Source organism: Perca fluviatilis, chromosome 9 (assembly GCF_010015445.1).
Source record: "Perca fluviatilis chromosome 9, GENO_Pfluv_1.0, whole genome shotgun sequence".
Taxonomy (NCBI): Eukaryota; Metazoa; Chordata; class Actinopteri; order Perciformes; family Percidae; genus Perca; species Perca fluviatilis.
In genome coordinates, this window is record NC_053120.1 from 35,064,891 (window position 1) to 35,084,283 (window position 19,393).

General features: G+C 41.8%; 1 protein-coding gene across 21 annotated transcripts in view; it reads right to left on the minus strand.

Moving 5' to 3' along the window:
* Positions 1-19,393, minus strand: part of ptprfa (protein tyrosine phosphatase receptor type Fa) — a 412,601-nt gene that overhangs the window by 128,499 nt on the left and 264,709 nt on the right. For 14 of the 21 annotated variants that reach the window (XM_039810996.1, XM_039811014.1, XM_039810999.1 and 11 more), the window contains 2 exons: positions 13,974-14,279; positions 4,932-5,125 (listed from right to left, as the gene is read on the minus strand). In XM_039810996.1, coding sequence (XP_039666930.1) covers positions 4,932-5,125; positions 13,974-14,279 — 500 coding nt within the window. The remainder of the gene's footprint in view (positions 1-4,931; positions 5,126-13,973; positions 14,280-19,393) is intronic. The other 7 variants (XM_039811015.1, XM_039811010.1, XM_039811017.1 and 4 more) reach the window with 1 other exon arrangement.

Genomic DNA, 19,393 nt, shown 5'->3' on the forward strand with positions numbered 1-19,393 from the left:
GTGCAACATAAAACTCAGATTGGACAGATAATCTAGCTGTAGCTGTCTGGATTTACCCTAGAGAGATCTGAGGAGCAGTTAACCATAGTCCTCATAAATCCACTGGAGTTTAGAGCGCCAACACAAAGGAAGAGGAAGGTACCGGACATCCGGTCGAAAGAAAAATTTCCGGCGGCACCTGAACAATCCCAGGAAATGAAAAATCGTCGATATAGACATCCGAGCACAGCACAATGAATGCCATCCAGCAGTAACAATGCGCCGTATTTCCATATTTATACAATATCACGTTTCCCCCCCTCTCTATGACGGACGGCTTTCCACTCCAACTTACAGCATGGCGGTTCTGCTAAAAACTTTGATTTCATTTTAACATTCAAAAAACATAGTTTCACTTGGGTTAACACTGAAGGTCATTGTCAAATCCAAGAAACTAATGTCCCCACATTGGGGAAAAAAACCTATGCAAGACTTGCAGCACAAATAATCATTGTAGAAGTGAAGATGGAGGTTGCATCACCAGTGCAAAACCAATGCTTATGGGTCAATGATACTTTACTGGTATACAGTATGTTCTATTTTATATTTTTGTGGAAACAGGTAAAATTTGGACCAATGGGCTTTTTTTGTTGCATAAAAGTCTCTGGCTCCGGTTTGGTTATTTTTGCAAATACAATTTATTAAAAAAATTCTCACCTTCTTTAAATGTTATAAAACTAGGTAATTAATTGGAAAGTACCATCTAAATTCATAGAAAGTACACAATAAAACCCTGGGATGCACGGAATCCAGGATTCGGCTTCGGATTCGGCCGAATATTGGGCTTTTTGACGGAGAATTTTGTACCACCGGACCGAACCCTACGCTTGCACTACGCGCGCTACGCTGATCGACGTAATGACGCCGCCGTTGATTACGGGAAGGTGTTTACGTAGGTGGACCGTTCAATGCAGTAGGCTGTGAGAAAGTGAGCCGAAAAAGTGTTGTTTGGCAGTACTTTCAGTTAAAAGAATGCGATTCAAGTCCAGCTACATTCAATTTGCAATGCCGATTTGTCTCATGGTGGCGAGGACCCTAAACAATAAACAACATCGCCGCTGTTAAAACATTTGCGTATGAAACTTACGAAAAAGAATACCAGTTGTGCATGAAGGAATCTACAGACAGCAGCCAAAATGCAGCAACTTCAGGTACGGCAAAGGAAGGACAGTCCCAGCTATAAACTTATGTATAACCAGACAGTGCCTCTCCCGGGCTGTCAGCTGTTCTCTCAGCAAATGAGTCTCCCTACAGTGGGAGCGGAGCGACCAAACGGCCTGGCTGCTGCTCGTTAGCTAACGTTAGCTTTATAATTTCACCCACCCAACATGCCTTCATCATACACGGGTTAGCGAAAATTTGCCAAACAAAATTGTCACTTATCTGGCGAGAGCGATGTGCTTTCCTACGATGTGAAAAGAGCGTGTGATTTCAACATGAAGTTGTTACATTAAACTATTTTAGAGGCTGTGGACGTTGTTTACTTCATTAATGTGTTTACTGTGTTAATGGACAGATGGGAGTAGGATTCGGTATTCGGTTTCGGATTCGGCAGAATCTTAACCAGTGGATTCGGTATTCGTCCAAACCCCAAAAATCTGGATTCGGTGCATCCCTAATAACTGAACTGGTACCTTTTATTGCTGAGTAACTGAGGGGGTATTTCTTAAGATTGGTTGCCTTCTTCTTTGGAAGTACACAATTTTATCTGAGTTATTACTATCCTAAACCGGTCAAAACGACATGGTACTTTGTTGAATTGAAGATCAATACTTGAGGTTCAACCTTGGACTTTAGCTGTAGTTTCTCTACAATTACCTCCTTATTACAAGTGGTATTTACCTAATAATGTAATATTATTAATATGTAATAATATTACATTGTGTAAATTCCAGGTACTTACTTAATTACTTTAAAAAGAAGGGTTACCGCTTCATTTGGCCATCACTTCACATATCCCATATACAACCACTTGTGACTGAAATTCCATACTTTGGACATGTGATAAAAAGTAAACCATCTCCATGAAAACTTCGAGTCCCATAGACTACTAGAACTGTAATGTTACGCGGAAAAACATCAGGTACCAGTGAAACGTGAAATACAGTCCAGGAAGTCATCAGTTGACGATGATTCCAAAACACCTTGCAGTGGTTTACACGTATATTAGAAACAGGATTATACAACTGGAAGTTCTCAAAACGACAGGGAGCATCCCTGATGCCAACCTGCTTTTCAAAGTGATCCAATAGAATAGTGTTGAGTGCAGAGCTCAAGTCGAGAAGAATTCAAATCAAACAATCGCGAGAATTAGCCGTGAGTAAAAGACTTGTTTGTCACTTTGATGAGAGCCGTTTAGGTGCTTTGTCGGGAACGGAAACCTGATTGGAATTTGTTAAAAATATCATAATTATTCATTAAAGAAATCAACTCAAGTAAACCACTTTAAAAAAATTGAAAGGAGTTTCATTTCAGTCATTTGTTTTTAGAAGAACAGAAATGTGAAGGACACCTGATTGGGGTTTCTTCTGTATGAAGTTAATTCTGACGGTTTGTTGTAATGATGTTGAGAAATAGAAATACCTGGCTTCTTTTGCTGCTTTTTGATAAGTTGGCATTAGTCTATTCCAAATGTAGCCAGGTCAATAGGTGTGCGGGTCAGAGTTATGCCTCTGGAGTGTATGCACTCTGTGTGTGTGTGTGTGTGCGCACTGTATGTGTGTGGTGCAGAGGACTTTATTTATGGAGTCCCTCCACGGACTGTGTGTTGACTCTCATCACCATCACTGACGCCGGGGGGATGGACTACACTTATCACAGATGAGGCTGAAAGAAAAGTCCCCTCAGCGGGTGTTAGAAGTATGTGAGGGTGTGTGTGTGTGTGTGTGTGTGTGTTGTGGGTAGATGGCTTGTAGGATACCGGACCTCCATCGGGCCTCCTGCCTTGCACAGATAAGACAGGAATGCTGCTTATAAAGGAAATCAGGTGAGACGCTCCTTCAGGAGACCAAAACAAGCCGAGAGGGAAGGAGCCTGAACGCCATCTCGCTGAGTGCTCTGAAACATCCACCCTTTGATTTCTGCTTCGATGGGCTCACACATTATCACTCCTGCTGCTGCTAACCTGCTAATCCATTACATTGTGTGTTTGTGTGTGTGTGTATATATATAGTATATATATATATATATATATATATATATATATATATATATATCAGTCTCAGTCTCAACTAGAAAAAACTGCTTTTAGTTATAGTGCACCTGACTTGTGGACACTTTCTTAAAATCAACTCACTTGCGTGCCATTTAGACATTTTAGAAATCAGATTTTGGACCTCAAAATGGACCTGGAAAATTGGACCTTCTATTTGTCACTGCTTTACATAATTGTACTTTATTTTGCATCCTGGTTGTCCTGATCTGTTCATCACACTGTTTTTCCATTTCGGAAAGTTTGATTGTCTTTCTATGTTCTTATGATGGTGTTGCTTCCTTCTCGGTGTTGTTTTCTTTGTAAAATGAGGGCTGCCCCTCATGATTTTTTTTATAGGACAGCTGTGTACATGAAAGGGGAGAGAGAAGGGAATTGATATGCAGCAAAGGGCTGCAGGTCGGAGTCGAGCCCGCGTCCTCTGCGTCGAGGAGTAAACCTCTCTAAATGGGCACACGCTCCACCAGGTGAGCTATCCAGGCGCCCGCCCCCGAATGATCTTTTGCATATAAATAAAGGTTAAATTAATGAATATATATGTGTGTGTGTAGCATGAAGAGAGTACAACTTGCATTTTTGTTGTTGTAGAATGACATTAAATGAACCTTGAACCTTGAATCAGAATGGTAAAGTATTCAAAATGCTTTGTTCTTGCAGTTGTAAACAAAACATTGCGCCATGGTTGCTGAATTCATCTAAAATTGACCAAAAAAAATGTAAAAGATTGATGTGAGCAGCAGATTGTGTTTCGAGTTCTCTCAACGCTGTAATCGACTGCATTTAGCAGGGCAAGTAACAGAATTTGAGGCTCGAGGCTCGATTTCTTGTCGAAATGCACCTTGCGAGTTGCAGTTGACTTATACGTCGACCTTTTCATGTTCACAGGCTTGTAGAATCTTAATTTTATTTTTTTTTTAATCAAAGAACCAGATATTTTCTAACACAGTTGTTAATATATCGTCTTGGTGATTCAACTGGGAGAGTTTCAGGCTGATCCAAGCCATAGAAGAGCTGTGAGTGATATAACATTGTCTAAGGAGAAAATGAATGGAACTCGTAAATCGGGAACCAGAAATGCCTGCAGTAGCTCCTCCCACATCACAACTGTGCCTTGTTTTTATTTTATGTTTTTATATGCCACACTGTTCATGCAAATTCTGACATTACTAAGGGTCAGAATAGTTCCTCCATTCCTGCAACATTGACACCCGCATCTTTCCGTGCATATACAGACATTTACTGTGTCGAAAAAACAAATCATGAACTAGAATGTGTGGCACTTACATGCATACATTTTCTGAGAAACAAAAATTATCCTGAAAATAGCAATATACTGTATGTATGCTATGCTAACTGACTATCTATCTCTACTTCTAATCCCCTTTATCTCTAAATAACTGCAAACTACTCCTTTAAAGATTACCCATCTACATCCCCAACCAACCTCCTTACGCAGCTTTTGGTCTCTCATACTACTCTCTACCGTTGTCTCTCTTAATACTACATCATCTTACAGCGCCGCGGTCGAGCTGCTGCTCTGCCCGGTGCGTTCCACAGATGCTAAAGGGTTATTTTTGCGTCGGTGTCTGACGCTGAGAGCCACTCACCAAGCGACAGTATTTGACCAGTTGGAGTAGGAGAAAGGGTAGATTAACCACCATGCTTAAGAGCGTGACAGTACCTGGGCTTCAGGAAAGGAAACGTCAATGATGACCGGCTGGCCGTGAGGCTCCCCGTTTTCCAGCCGGGAGTAGACCAGCTGGTAGCCTCGAATCTGGCCATGCTGCTTCACAGACAGGGGGGGCTTCCAGCTCACCCGGAGGGCAGTGGAGTTGAGGGCGTCTACCTCCACTTTCCTGGGTGGAGCTCCAGGCACTGCAACACAACACAGCACACAACCTCAAATTCAAGGTCTTGAGCGACAGTGTTTTACATCTGCATTTACCTTTTGGTTAGTCTAGCATTGCCAGACCTTTCTCCACAGCGCTGCAAAGGAAGGTCTGTCTAGTCCACATAGCATTCTGGGATGGGAGAAAAACGTGCTCTGATTTATTTGCATTCCTTCAAACCAATCACAATCGTCTTGGGTGACCCAAAGCGCCGGTCGGAGCCCTGGTGCTGCGGGAAAACAGCCTCAGGAAGGAACTTGTTTTGGTGGAACGTGTGTACGTTCAAAAGTAGTTTTAGTCGTACAACAGAAAACTCAGATTGGACAGATAGTCTAGCTAGCTGTCTGGATTTACCCTGCAGAGATCTGAGGAGCAGTTAACCATAGTCCTCAGAAATCCACCGGAGTTTAGAACGCCAACACAAAGAAAGAGGAAGGTGAGGGATATCCGGCCGAAAAGAGGGACATCGGGCCGAACCTCTGGCGGCAATGGAGCAATCCCCTAAGTGAATTGTCGATACAGACTACCTTTTGGTTACAATCACTCATACTGCCACAGTAAACTGTCCAATCCCAGCTCAGTAGGTACTCTTAAACAAAGTTTTCACAGCCCTGATTCTGATGTCCTTATTGAGTATCTGTCGATATTTAGATTTGACAGGTTTGACGGATGAATAGCTCTGCATTATAGGGACTTAGCTAACATAACAGCATTCCTTCAACAGTTTCCTCTAATATAATAATAGAACATGCAAATAACTTCAGTCCTGTGGAGAGAACCATCTGGAAGGGCTTTGAAACTCAACTTTCCATTCAAAAGACCCTTTTCTTTATCCATTTCTGCTCCAGGAGCTTTGTCTCTGCTAAACATTCACTCCCGTTCATAGATGTATTAAGCAATCCCTCCAAGATTTTTCGCAACAATTCACGCAAATTCATCAATCACCGTGAATCCGGTGGGACTCGCAAATTTGACTAATCACCGCAACTTTACCGCAAATTTGACCAATTTGACCGACTTCAACCAATCACAGCAGTCCCACGTGCCAGATTTTGCGTCAGTATGTGACTCTGAGAGCCAATGACCAAGCGGGAGTGAGAGTGGCCCTACATCCATGGTATTGGAAGGGGAATTTAATTCTTGGATGTTTTTGTTTTTTGTGCATGATCAAAAAACATCCCCCCCCCTCTGCTTTTTTCACAAATCGCACCCTGCGTAGACGCACACGGGTCATTAAGACTGCTTATACACTACTAATTTTAAAAACACAGTCCACACTAGTGTTTCCAGGTTTTATAGTATTGACCTCTGTCCACAAAGAAAGACACATGGCCAAAACTTACCTCTGGTTTCAACAGTTTTTGCTACTCTCAGCTTAGCCCGCCTTCTATGATTGGTCATCTGCTCCGGGCAGGAACTACTGGAGTTTTTTTTTTATTTTTTTTTTTAAGCTGTTAAAATTGTCACGTGAAGAAAAAATTGTTAAATTCTCCCCAATTCTGGGTCACATCACTCCTGAAACATTTCCGGTTATGTAGCATTTGGTTTAAAATCCTTTATCTGCAATTTTATTTCTGACTGTAGAAAGTGCTGCTATGTTCTGTTAGTGTCCACTGCTAACTATAGTAGCTGTGAGCTCACAGCAGGGAAACCTGTAATATTACACACTGAAAAACCAAGCTAGTGTTTTAAGTTTTATACACTCCAGAAACTGCTTTGGAAAAGAGTAGATGGTTGGGCGAGAGAAAAGATGCGTTTGCAAAATGGAACGGCTTAATGCGGCTGTATTATAAGAGTCATATAAATAGTTCCACGCCAGTAGGATTACACATCACATCAAAACAGTTTGAACACCCAACATGTCAGGTCAGCAGAAGATGTGCTGGATAGAAGCAAAGTTGCGTTAATCCTGTTCCCTCATATGCAATCCAGTGGTTTCGTTATCCCCATCTGGTAAGTAACATCAAGGTTTGAAACTTCTCCTGACCTGAGGAGATAGTAAAGTAACAAAGTAATGTGAAGGTTGCTGGCTATCATGGCAGGTTATACACATCAAAGCTCGTCACATGGAGCCCCAAGAGGATGCTGGGAGAAGGGTTTATTCTACTTTAGATAAATGAGCTCACGAAGATTTCTCCAGAATGCTTGGTCAGCTTCAGAGGGAGGTGGAGATGAATACAAATTTGACTTCAATAAAAAAGAAGAGGAAATATTAATGGAATTTAAGACGGACAAGGAGAGGAGAGGAAGCGTTAGAGGTTTAAATGCACTGCACCAAGAGATTAAGTCATGGAGAGACAAGTGTTAAAGCAGCTCAAGTATGACCCAGCACAGCAGGCAAAGTAAAGCTCTGTAACTTGGTGTCAGCATTTTGCGCTTTAGACCCATTGGAAGCGTTTAACCTCATATTGTATCAGCAAGCTTCCAGAATCAAGCTCCAGGCGTTGGAGGTAAAAAAGCGTCAATAAACTTCTGTTCTACGAATACAAAGCCATAGAATTGTGTAATGCGGAAGAAGAACAAACGAGATCATGTAACGGACAACCGCAGACTAAACACATCTTTGAAGTCAGTCTAGTAAGCAGTGCTGCGGTAGCCTCATCACCGTTTACACTTAGCCATTTCATTCATCTATGGCAACCATATCACCAGACAAGAACCTGAAAAACCCTAAATTACGTTCAGTGAAAGTGTTTTTTTTTTTTTACTTCTTTTTATCTACATCCCACATGCCAGCATTTCCTACAATATCTACATGCAGGGTGCGGTTTTCCCGGCAGGGATGCGTAGGATTTCCCCTTTTCTGGTCTACATATCCCTGCCTCTGCTGAAATATTGTTATCCCTAGTGGGGACAACATGTATCTCCCCCCCTCAAGTGATCATCTACTTCACCAATAGCCTAGACCAGAGATCTTCAACAGGGGGTCCGGGACGCCTAGGGGGTCCTCAGAGTTACTGCAGGGGGGCCACCAAATTATTGTTATTTCAAAAATTAAAATGTCTTCACATACAACTAAAATAACTTTATTTGTCCCCGAGGGCTGGAGCAATTCAAAATTCATTACCTTAAATCCAACATATTATTAGCAAATATAAATTAGCCTATTTGTGAAAAAAACAAAAACATTACTGGCCTAAAGGTTAGGAGTCATAAAGGTAGCCACCCACAGATCCAGTTCATCCTAAGGATTCACTGTGCCACATGTATATTTAACATTAAAATATGATTTATAAAATGCTGCCAACAATTAATATTTTAATAGGTTAGTATTCTATGCACTAAAAAGGTATGTATAAAGGCTTTAGGCCACCCTACACGTTATTGTTGGCCCAGTTTATTATGCAACTTCATTTTAATATATGTAGTAGGAGATTAAAGGCTTAAAAAACCGTTGAAGACCCCTGGCCTAGACCATATATTAATTATATACCTAAAATAGAAGTATTTTAAACTCAGTAAAGCGCTGTAACGTGAACAGTCTATAGTGCCGTAGAACGATAAAATCTGAGCAGCAGTTGCTGGTTGTATTTAGCCACTACAGAACTCCGGGACGCCGGAAGTCGGAAGCGGCAGTTGTTTAGCCGCCAATAGGTGACTGTGAGCCGGCTACAGGCACCGCCAGTCCTATGGTGTCCTTTCAGGGGCCATGGTATAGTTTAGCCAGAAAAAGTTAGCATCATGCAGTGCTGACAGTTAAGTTTAGGCACCAAAAACAACTAGTTAAGTTTAGGAAAAAAATCGTGGTTAAAACACCCCTGAGGAACAATGAAGCGTTTCCTGGGTGAAAGTATTTTGTGAACTCCGCTATCCAGCTTGAAAGCGCTGTGTTTTATGTTGACACCACGTTGTGCTATTTCATGTCATGTTGAGATTATTTTCCCTTGGATATTGAATTTCATAAATAAGTGTTTTGGCACAACTGATGGAGTGGCACTCCATATCCATGGTATTGAAAGGGGGATTTAATTATTGCATGTTTTGTTTTGTTGTCAAAGATTAGCGTGAAGGCTACCGTAGCTGTAATACGTACTTTGAACTGTGTGGTGCGAGAGCCTTGATTGCGATGTATGATCTCAACGCTAGATGGGAGCAATTGCTACACATTGGACCTTTAACTACTTGTTTTGGTGTCTAAACTTAACCTCATCGTCGCCCCATTAAGGTCACCTTTTGTCGGCTAAACCTAACTGCAACGGTCGCTGAAACGACTCTAACCTCATGGTGCCCTTTACCCAGCTCACAATCACCACATTAGTTTTTTGGTACGAAATCATACGAACCCGTTCATTAGAATGCTTTGCACTGAACGTAGGCACTGGGCAACAAGTCCTCCAAACCATACAAAAACATAGGTTGTTTATTCCTACCCTCTAATACGACCCACAGGAGAGTTTTCCATCCTCAAAAGCCAGAGAACATACCTCAGTTTTAAACACACTGTTACTGTTGTGAAACGGTCGCAGTTTGGTTATGTTAAGGCACTGAAATGACTTAGTTAAGTTTGTAACACGTTCTAATAAGGGTATATGAATTATGATGAATTCATGCATGGATTATGGAGTAATGTACAAGGATTAATAGTATCTCATGCATGACTTAATGCAGGAACAATAAGTTAATGATTGCATCATCGATTGCTCTGGTGCCGCCGGAAATTCTGCGGGATTTTTCCATTGCCTTCCTCTTTCTTTGTGTTGGCATTTTAAACTCCGGTGGATTTCTGAGGACTATGGTTAACTGCTCCTCAGATCTCTGCAGGGTAAATCCAGACAGCTAGCTAGACTACCTGTCCAATCTGAGTTTTCTGTTGCACGACTAAAACAACTTTTGAATGTACACATGTTCCACCAAAACAAGTTCCTTCACGAGGCTATTTTGCAGAGGCACCGTTGCTCCGTTGTGATTGGTTTAAAGAAATGCCAATAAACCAGAGCATGTTTTTCTCCTATCCCGGAATGCTGTGTGGACTAACAAGACCCTCCTCCGCAGCGCTGTGGAGATAGGTCTGGCAAAGTGAGACTAAGAACTCCCCAACCTGAACGACCTCAACATGCTGCTGTGTTTCATTTGCATATACTCATATCTTTGAACACCACCCACTCCAAAGCTTGGAGGGAATATTAAAGTGTATTCAGCATAGCAAGCAGCAGCCAGTCAAAGGCAGGATCAGATTTGATTAATTTCTCCTTAAAGGGATATGGCACCGTTTGTTGAAATAGGGCTTATCACGGTCTCCCCTAGCTGTAGATAGGTGGGCCAACGCATTTTTTGTGCATGCATTGTTTTAGCCCGGTGTAACACCGGCAGCGCCGCCGCTAGTTAGCTTAGCGTAGTGAATGGAATCCTATTTTGCCGGTTAGGATGTTGTGAGAAAAAGTGAGCCAACAAAAGACAAAAAAACAACCTAATTACTTGCACTGAGAAAAAAAATGGGTTGGCCCACCTATCTACAGCCAGGGTAGACCGTAATAAGCCCTATTTCAACAAACAGAGGCATGTTCCTTTAAGCATATACAAAATAGATATGTGACACTGAAAACCACAAATAAACTGAATCTAGGTCCCTGCTGAGGCATGAAGCCTGTCAGTGGTCAAAGATAGGGTCCAGTCCATCAAACAACTTTGCTCCCTCTGAATGGCCTTGTCTGGAAGGACAATTTGTGGGCAGAGCACAGCGAAAGCTCCTATAGTCTTTGTGGAGAATGGACAGCTGCTGGAGAAATCCAGTCAGCGATCAGAGCTCAAAGTCAAACGGGGTGCATGCAGAGAGATGGAGAGATGAAAAAGAGTGTGAGATTAAAATTCAGTGCGTGCGCAGAAATCAAGTGAGGTGGGAGAGGCTGAGAGAGATAATGAAGATTGAGAGAGAAGGACAGCAGGTGGAGAGGGTTAGTGCTTTGGAGGGAGGAAGGAACAGTGCTCCCAAAACTATTTAGACACATCGTCAACCCGGCAGCACAGAAGATCTGCACAATCACCACAGTTTAGCGTCACTAACTCAATATCGGACCAACTGTCTCCCCTTCTGTTCCTTAGTAGTTATGGCGTTGAATAATGGCCAGAAACATTATGATGTCACAGTGAAGTTGACCTTTGACCGTTTGGGTATATGTCATCACTCTGTGTCATTTTTGTGTAAACTCTAGTCATCATTAGTGTACAAACAAGTTATGGCCCAAATCTTGTTTTGAGAGGTCCAAAATCAAATCAGTTCATCCTCGGTTCCAAATGGAGGTTTGTGCCAAATTTGAAGAAATTGACTCAAGACATTGAGATATCACGTGTATAAGAATTGGACGGACAGACAGAAGTATAAACGGAAGGATATACAACCCAAAACATAATGCTTTCGCCGCTGTTCCGCCGGAAATTCCGCCGGATGTCACTCATTTCGACTGGATGTCCGTTTCCTTCCTCTTTCTTTGTGTTTGCGCTCTAAACTCTGGTTGATTTATGGGGAATGGGCAATATACACATTTATATACAGTACATACATACATACATACATGCATCATATCTCTCTCTCTCTCTCTCTCTCTCTCTCTCTCCATTTGTCCCATAATTACCATTGAGACACAGAGCAATCTAAACACAATAAAAGCAGTAAAAGTAAAAGCAATAAAAGAGGCAATTAAATTAATCCAGACATTGGACTAATATGACTAAGAGGGGAATTTAAGGTAGGAGTCAAAGGCAGAGCTGGAGTTCATTTGAAAGCAGTCAAAGAGGCCTGAGCTGGTCACAACAGTGAGCTTTAACAGAGGAAAGGTTCCACACATGCTGCTATTCTTTCTAAGCCTTCCTGACATTGTCCAGGATTTATCCTGTGATACTTTGATTTCCTCTAGAGGCTGCAGAAGAAGACCCCGACACTCTTTGCTCTCATTGGTCATGAAATAGCCAATTGTGCCCTGACAAAAAAGGTGAATCCTCTTGTAAGGATTTGTTGTAATGGTGTCTGTCTTATAGCTGTGGGCACTGGGCTGTGCTGCGTTCTGCTTCTGAATGTCTCCAGCAGTGACAGCAATAATGAATGTGTTCTACGAATGGCAGAACCTCAATATGGACTGAATCATAGCGGGCAGTCAGACCTATCTGACTGAAGACAGGGAAAGAGCATGTCATGTTCCCACTCAGGAAATACTCCAGACACCGTAGCCTAGCAGGGCAGCAGCCCGGCAGGGTAAGCCATGTCATGATGCTAGGAAAAAAAGTACAAACACAAAAAATTGGCAGAGATAGGCAGGTAGGAGATCAGTGGCAGCAAACGTCTCACAAAGCAGAGTAACAAAGTGAAATGAGCACATGCAAGCTCATTCTGTGACTTATTATCACGTCTATTCACCATGAAATATAAATAGATTACAGCATACCGTAGCAAGAATGCAAACTGGTATTACATTATTATACTATTTGATTCAAGAAAGGGCTTGAACTAAGCCTAAACTATAGCTTGGCTAAGGTTAGCGAAAGATTTTGGTTGTGGCACAACGAGAACTTTAGTCTCCCACACAAAGGTTGGGTGCTACTTGATCCACCGCCCTGACCACCTCTACTGATAGCCATTTAAACAGTTTCTTTCCACAAGCTGTGATTGCTTTGAACAAAGCACCTTAAACTAGGCACTTTAAATTTATGTATGGATTTTATCGTACAGCATTTTAATATTGAGCATTTTAATATTGAGGTTTCATGTGGCTTTGTTTGTCTGTTTTTATGTTGTGTCTTCTTATGTGTTGACTTTGCACTTTGAGCTACTTGCACATTTTTTCCAATGCGGGTTACACTGCAAATGGCTAATAAAGTGAATCTGAATCCTTTCACTTCGCTACACTACTTCCTGCAATTAGTTTGAATGTTGTAAATCACACGCTGAATAATAGTCTAGTATGAATTTGATTCCTAGGGATAATTGTCTGGGTATTGGCATCTTATTAACAAATAATCTAGTGGCACAAACAATTCAACAATAATTTTTTGGGCGACAATACAGATTAGCGGCGCCTGCTGTTATATTACGTGTCGCGCACACGCAGAATGTACACTCAAGTCGGCGTAGCTTCGGTGTGTTCCGAAGGCACTTTTTTGAGCCGACTGACTTTTCTGTCGATGGTCGGCCATCGGGTTGGTGTGTCAGAGCCTTTAGCGGTGCATGTTCCAGAACCAAATTTACCAGAAAAGGGTCAAAAGTCTGGCGGCCTGAGGGGGTTGCCCACTTTTCAGCCATGCCAACGCTAATTAGGATTGGGCATCGAGAACTGGTTCCAACTGGGAATCGTTTCAAAAATTACGATTCCAATGGAATCATTTTTATTATTGGAATCCTTTGGAAGATTTGGTTTTCAATCCTATCACTGGTTCCAAATTTAACACTTGCAAGTTTTGCTCTCCATAGCGATCACCATACTTCCAGGCACCTGTTTTGTTGCAGCCATGTAGCACAGTAAGCAGCGCTCTAAAGCGTGGCTTTATTTCACATTAAAAAAGCCAAAATCACCATTGAATCAAACTAAAGATTTCCTCTTAGAGAAAACTTCCTCTGTGACATAAGCATGTGACACGTTTCAACTCCACCCCTTAAAGAATCGGAATCGAGAATCGATAAGAACTGGAATCAAAAATAAGAATTGGAATCAGAATTGTGAAAATCAAAACCATGTCCCACCTTAGTATTAATTCAAAATTATTTCTTGCACTCCTGTTTTGATTTTAAAGTACCACACATTAAGCAAGAGCTTGTGAGACTAAACTGCGGCAGCAGTAGGAAAGGATCAGAGTGAGTATGGGAGGGTTTGTATCCCAGGGGGCTCCCAATGACACCATCAACATACCGTCTTCCTTGGTTCTGATGCGGGCTGCGGAGCTCTCCGGGCCAGGCCCGACGTCAGTGTGAGCCCTCACCCACACCAAATACTCAGTCCACTTCTGCAGGTCGTCCAGCACGTAGCTGGTGACATCAGCACCGATTCCTGACACCTGGTGGCGCTTCACGTCCTCCCCTGTGAGTGCTTGGTAGGCAAGGGAGTAGCGCACTAGCTCCCCGTGGCGGCTGTCTGTGGGCGGTGCCACCCAACTCACCTTGATGCTGGTGGAGCTGAGGCTGAGCAAGTGTACCTCCTGGGGAGGGGCCGAGGGGGCTGATGGGATGGGAGGAGGGAGGGTGATGGTCAAACAGGGTGGATAATGGCAGACAGAGCAACTTACCATCTGGACTGCAGAGAGATAATGTGCTTAAACGTTACAGACAGGTTTCCCAATGTAAACTGGTTAAACGCGTTCTCATGAACAGGTTCGTACTATATTGTGCTAAAATATATGCACAACAATTCGTATGATATCCTACGAAATTACGCCTGCCGGTAACGTGACGACCGGTCACATGACAGTTAAGGTTAGCCGACAAAGGGTAGTCTCGCATTGCCAGACCTTCCTCCACAGTGATGCGAAGGAAGGTCTGGCTAATCCACACAGCATTGCTGGACAGGAGAAAAACGTGGTTGGTGGTTTATTGGCAGTTCTTTAAACCAATCACAATCGTCTTGGGCGGCGCTAAGCGGAGCAACGGTGCCTCTGCAAAATAGCCTCGGGAAGGAACTTGTTTTTTTGGAACGTGTACATTCAAAAGTTGTTTCAGCCGTGCAATAGAAAACTCAGATTGGACAGGTAGTCTAGCTAGCTGTCTGGATTGACCCTGCAGAGATCTGAGGAGCAGTTAACCATAGTCCTCATAAAGAGTTTAGAACGCCAACACAAAGAAAGAGGAAGGTGATGGACATCCGGCTGAAAATAAGGGACATCGGTGGAATTTCAGGCGGCATCTGAACAATCCTGGAAATGAAACGACGTCAATACAAACTAGTCATGCGGTAACAACAGTTAAGCTTAGACACCAAAACGACTAGTTAAGATTAGAAAAAAGATTGTGGTCTGGCTTAAAACACCGGCTAAGTAGTAGTCCCGGTACACAAACACCCGTTTTCTGGGTGAAAGTCTTGTGTTTTCCCATTAACTTTCTTCTGAGCCACGAACTCCGCTCCCTTGCTTGAAAGCCTGGTGTTTTAGGTCTTACATACGGTGGCAGTCATGTGGTGTATACAGTAATACATACGTGGAATACATACAAATTAAAGTGCATTACTTTTCGCAGCTATATGCACGAATGGTTCATGAGAACAGCCTGACTGGGTAGCCTATGTCCTAAACAATTTGTTCATATCCTACTAATTTGCTTTACCATTACGTTTTGGAGAAAACGTAATTGCAGCTCACCTCATGTTCAATAGCAATTCCTTTTTTGTGTGACATTCTTATACTGTACAGAAGTCATAGAAAGGAGATCTGGGTGGATGGATGTGTGTGCAAAGCCCAGGACTTTGACACTACAGACTTGGGTTCACAAGTCCCAGCTGCCGTTTAAGTTTACAGAAACAAGGTTGGTGAAAGATTGTGTTCTTGGTTATATATTGAAAAAGTGAACACTTTAAGCCAACATTGACTTTTTAATATTTAACCAAGAGCACAATGAAATTATCCTTTAATTTCAACTTTAGTGTTATTTTTATAGTTTGGCCATCATGTGGCCAAATGCTGAGGAATGGGAATGCAGCGACATAGCTAAAAAGAAGTTCAACGCTGCGAGAAACGAGCAGTCAGGCGACCAGACAGGTTGTGAACAAACAAAAAGCGTTTATCCAGATTATCTTAACCACTTTATTAGTTGGTTATGATCCCTCACTGCACCGACAAACTGCAGTAAATACAGCAGGTCAAAGTCGAATCGGAAATGTGACTCACCTTTGTTTGTTTCCAACCTGTGTGAACGTCTGACTGCCCATGTTTCTTGACCCACGGGACTTTGTTCTTAGCAGATCTCAGACCAATTATCCTAAAGGTGTCTGTATATAAAGGTTTCCTCATTATGTAATTTAAAAAATGTGATTCGAGCAGCACAATGTTCTCTACAAACCATATTAATGAAACCAATTATATATGAATATATAATTTTTAGAAGACAGGGTTGAAACTGGATGGTCAATTGTTAGGATTTGTACTGAACAATAAAGGTGATTTCTTTTCATATGAACACAAAAATGAACATTTCTGAGAATTGCTATCTTTAGTTTTTATCATCTTCACAGTCCAGAGGTCAGACGAAAACAAGGGTGACACTTCACACTCGAGCTGCCTTTCTGTAAAACAGCATTGATCTTACATAGACATGTAACTAATGCTGCATTTCCACTGCATGGTACGGCACGGCTGTACTCGACTCATTCTTTTTAGTTTTCCATTAGCAAAAGTTGTAAATAGTACCGGGTACGTTTTTTTGGTAATACGTCGGTCCAGGTTCCAAGCGAGGTGAGCGAATAATAGAAGGTGGCGTTATAACACTGCAAACCACTGATTGGTTAGGAAGGAACAAGCGCAGTGTGAGGCATCCTGGATAAACCTGCCAGTTTTAAATAGCCACAGAGATACACACAATGGCGAGCCCGCAATCCCACGCTGTACAATACGTTCACTACGCCGTACACTCAGTGGTTACCAACCTTTTGGGCCCCACAGCCCTGTCAGATGAACTCCTGTACCCCTTTATCGATTCCCAATCAATGTTCCAAAAATTCATTATATAAAACAAAATTGATTCTTAATTGTCACACACAGTATGACATTTTATTTCTGCAGTTTAACCCATTCTAGTATTAGGAGCCGTGGACAGCTACATATTGTGGTTCAGTGTCTTCCTCAGGGACACTTTGAAATGTGGGTTTGAGCCGCCAACCTTGTGGTTATGGAGCGACCACTCTACATCCGAGCCACAAGCCACCCCAAAAATTAGATATTGGTCATGGCTCGGTCATCAATCATAAAACTACTACTCAGAGTGAAGCTGAATGTTTCAACCATTTATCCATTATAATTTCAACTACCTGTTTAAACTTCTGTGCTCGCTCACTAACTGCAACACATAGTGTTCAGGTGTTACAGTTGACCTACTGTTGATATGTGGATGTATTCTTTTAATCAAATCATAATTTCTATTTTTTCATATTAGTTGAGCTGCACCACAATTTTTACACGTACGACCTGGCAACAGCAGAAGTACCCCCTGGGGTAGACGTACCCCTGGTTGGGAATCACTGCTGCACACTATGCCTACCATTGATGAGGTGCAGAAATCATTACCGATAAAGAGTCGCATTAAAAAACATGTCACGCATTTTCACGAGGCGTCGCCATGGCCATCAGCTGAGAATCCCGTCCACACTGAAGCGGTACTAGGTCTTTAACAATTATTACATAATTGTCTAATTGTCAATTTTTTTTCTTCATAATCACGGTTTCTTTGTTTAACCGCAATTGATTGCTTAATTAGCTGAGGTCTTAAGGCGTATGACTGGTAGTTGTTGATTATGTTTACATATGCCAAATTGTCATTATATAAGTGATTATTGGTCAGGCTATGCTTTTTATTATTATTTAAATTGTTAGTTGTTGGCACTTGACCGTATATACGTTCATAACAACACAAATAACAAGGGGGGATACAGTTAGAAAACATGTTTTAGGTGTTTTACGTCACAGGCTGTGTATTTGTGTTATTACATTATCTGGGTACATAACAGATATAACCAAAAGATGTAACTGGGATTCATTCAAAACTTAAATTTTTTTTTTTTAAGTAATAAATAAAGAAATATTTTAAAATTTGATTGAAAAAGACAGCTATATTGTCAGTCGCAATTATTTCTGAGACAATTAATTGTACAGCAGAATGTGGAATTGTTACAGTTCTAAGGGATTACTATCCGCAGTGGAAAACAAAAAACAGGAATGCACCATACAGTGGAAATAGGGCATAACACAGTGTGAAGGTTCACCAACTGAAAAGTAAAACAGGGACAATACAGATGAATGCATGCATGCACAATGATAACACAGGAGCAGAATTCCACAAAATACAGCAGCAAAACAGTTGAGATGAGTGTGGAGCAGGTGGGAGAGATAACACAGGGGACTGTTGTCGTGCTCGCCTGTGGTTCGGCAGCCCAGCAGAGCGCCAGGACCCGGCGAGGTTACTGTTTGAACAGTGTTGGAGGCTGGTTTGTTCGCCTGCAGCTGAGGTGCTTGTGACGAGTTGAAAGAGACGCACAAGAACAGCCGTAATTCCATCACACACACAAGAACCTTTGGATACGTCCATGCAGGGGTGCAATAGATCAAAGAGACAGAGCCCCATGAGTGGGAGATGCACTGCAGCTGATTAAAGTCGCAAATAGAAACAGGGTTATGAAAAATACCAAAACTCGGAGTAGAAGGCAGGTGGCTGTGAGAGAAAAGGAATCATAGGATTTGGACAGAAAAGAAATGAACCTAACCAGGAAAGAAGACTATTTGATTGGGATAAAAACAAAGTGGTGTCATGTTGAGAAACTGCATAGATTGAAGGATATAGGTTACATTTTGGCGGAGACTGCCTCTATTGATCGCACAAGAAAATGAGTATTTATTTATAGGAAAAAACAACCATCTTTTCATCTCTATCTGCACCGCAAACTGGATTTAAAAAGTCAAAGATGGATTAAAACCACAGTGAAAATGTTTTGCCCATATCTCTTTTAGGAATCTATCTATTTTTTATTTTTATTTATTTATTTTTTGTATAATTTGTTAGCTTGTTTGTTTGTCTGCACTCCTTACCCTTATTTCTAAAATCTAGAGGGAATTATCCAATATAGTGCGCCATGAACCTGTCAATTCCTTTAATACGACTAGACTAAGCTGTGTGAGAGAGGGAACGTGCAGTGTGAGTGATTGGGAGCTGCGGTGGGCGGGACTAGTACAATATCGGTGTACTGGGTGAGTTAACCTTGGTACATCAATCACAGAATTGCTTTAATTTTTACCCTTGTCAATTTATAACTCTGTTCAATTCAGTGCAAAAAACCAAAAAAAAACAGAGACATTTGGGATTATATTATGGCTGTATGAATGCAGGGTTAGCACTTTAACGCCACATCTTTTCACTGATTGATTATTCAATAAATAATATAACAAGAATGTGGTTGTGATGTGCTTTGCAGCAGCAGCGAGGCCCATTGGATGTGTGTAGTTTCTCACTTTAACAACAGTAACTTGTTGACTTTTGACAGCCGCTTGCCATTGCTAAAAACAAAACACGACATCGTGAGATCACCCTGGTGTTCTCCTCTGACGGCCTGTCAATTTTTAAGAATCCTAATCTGACGAG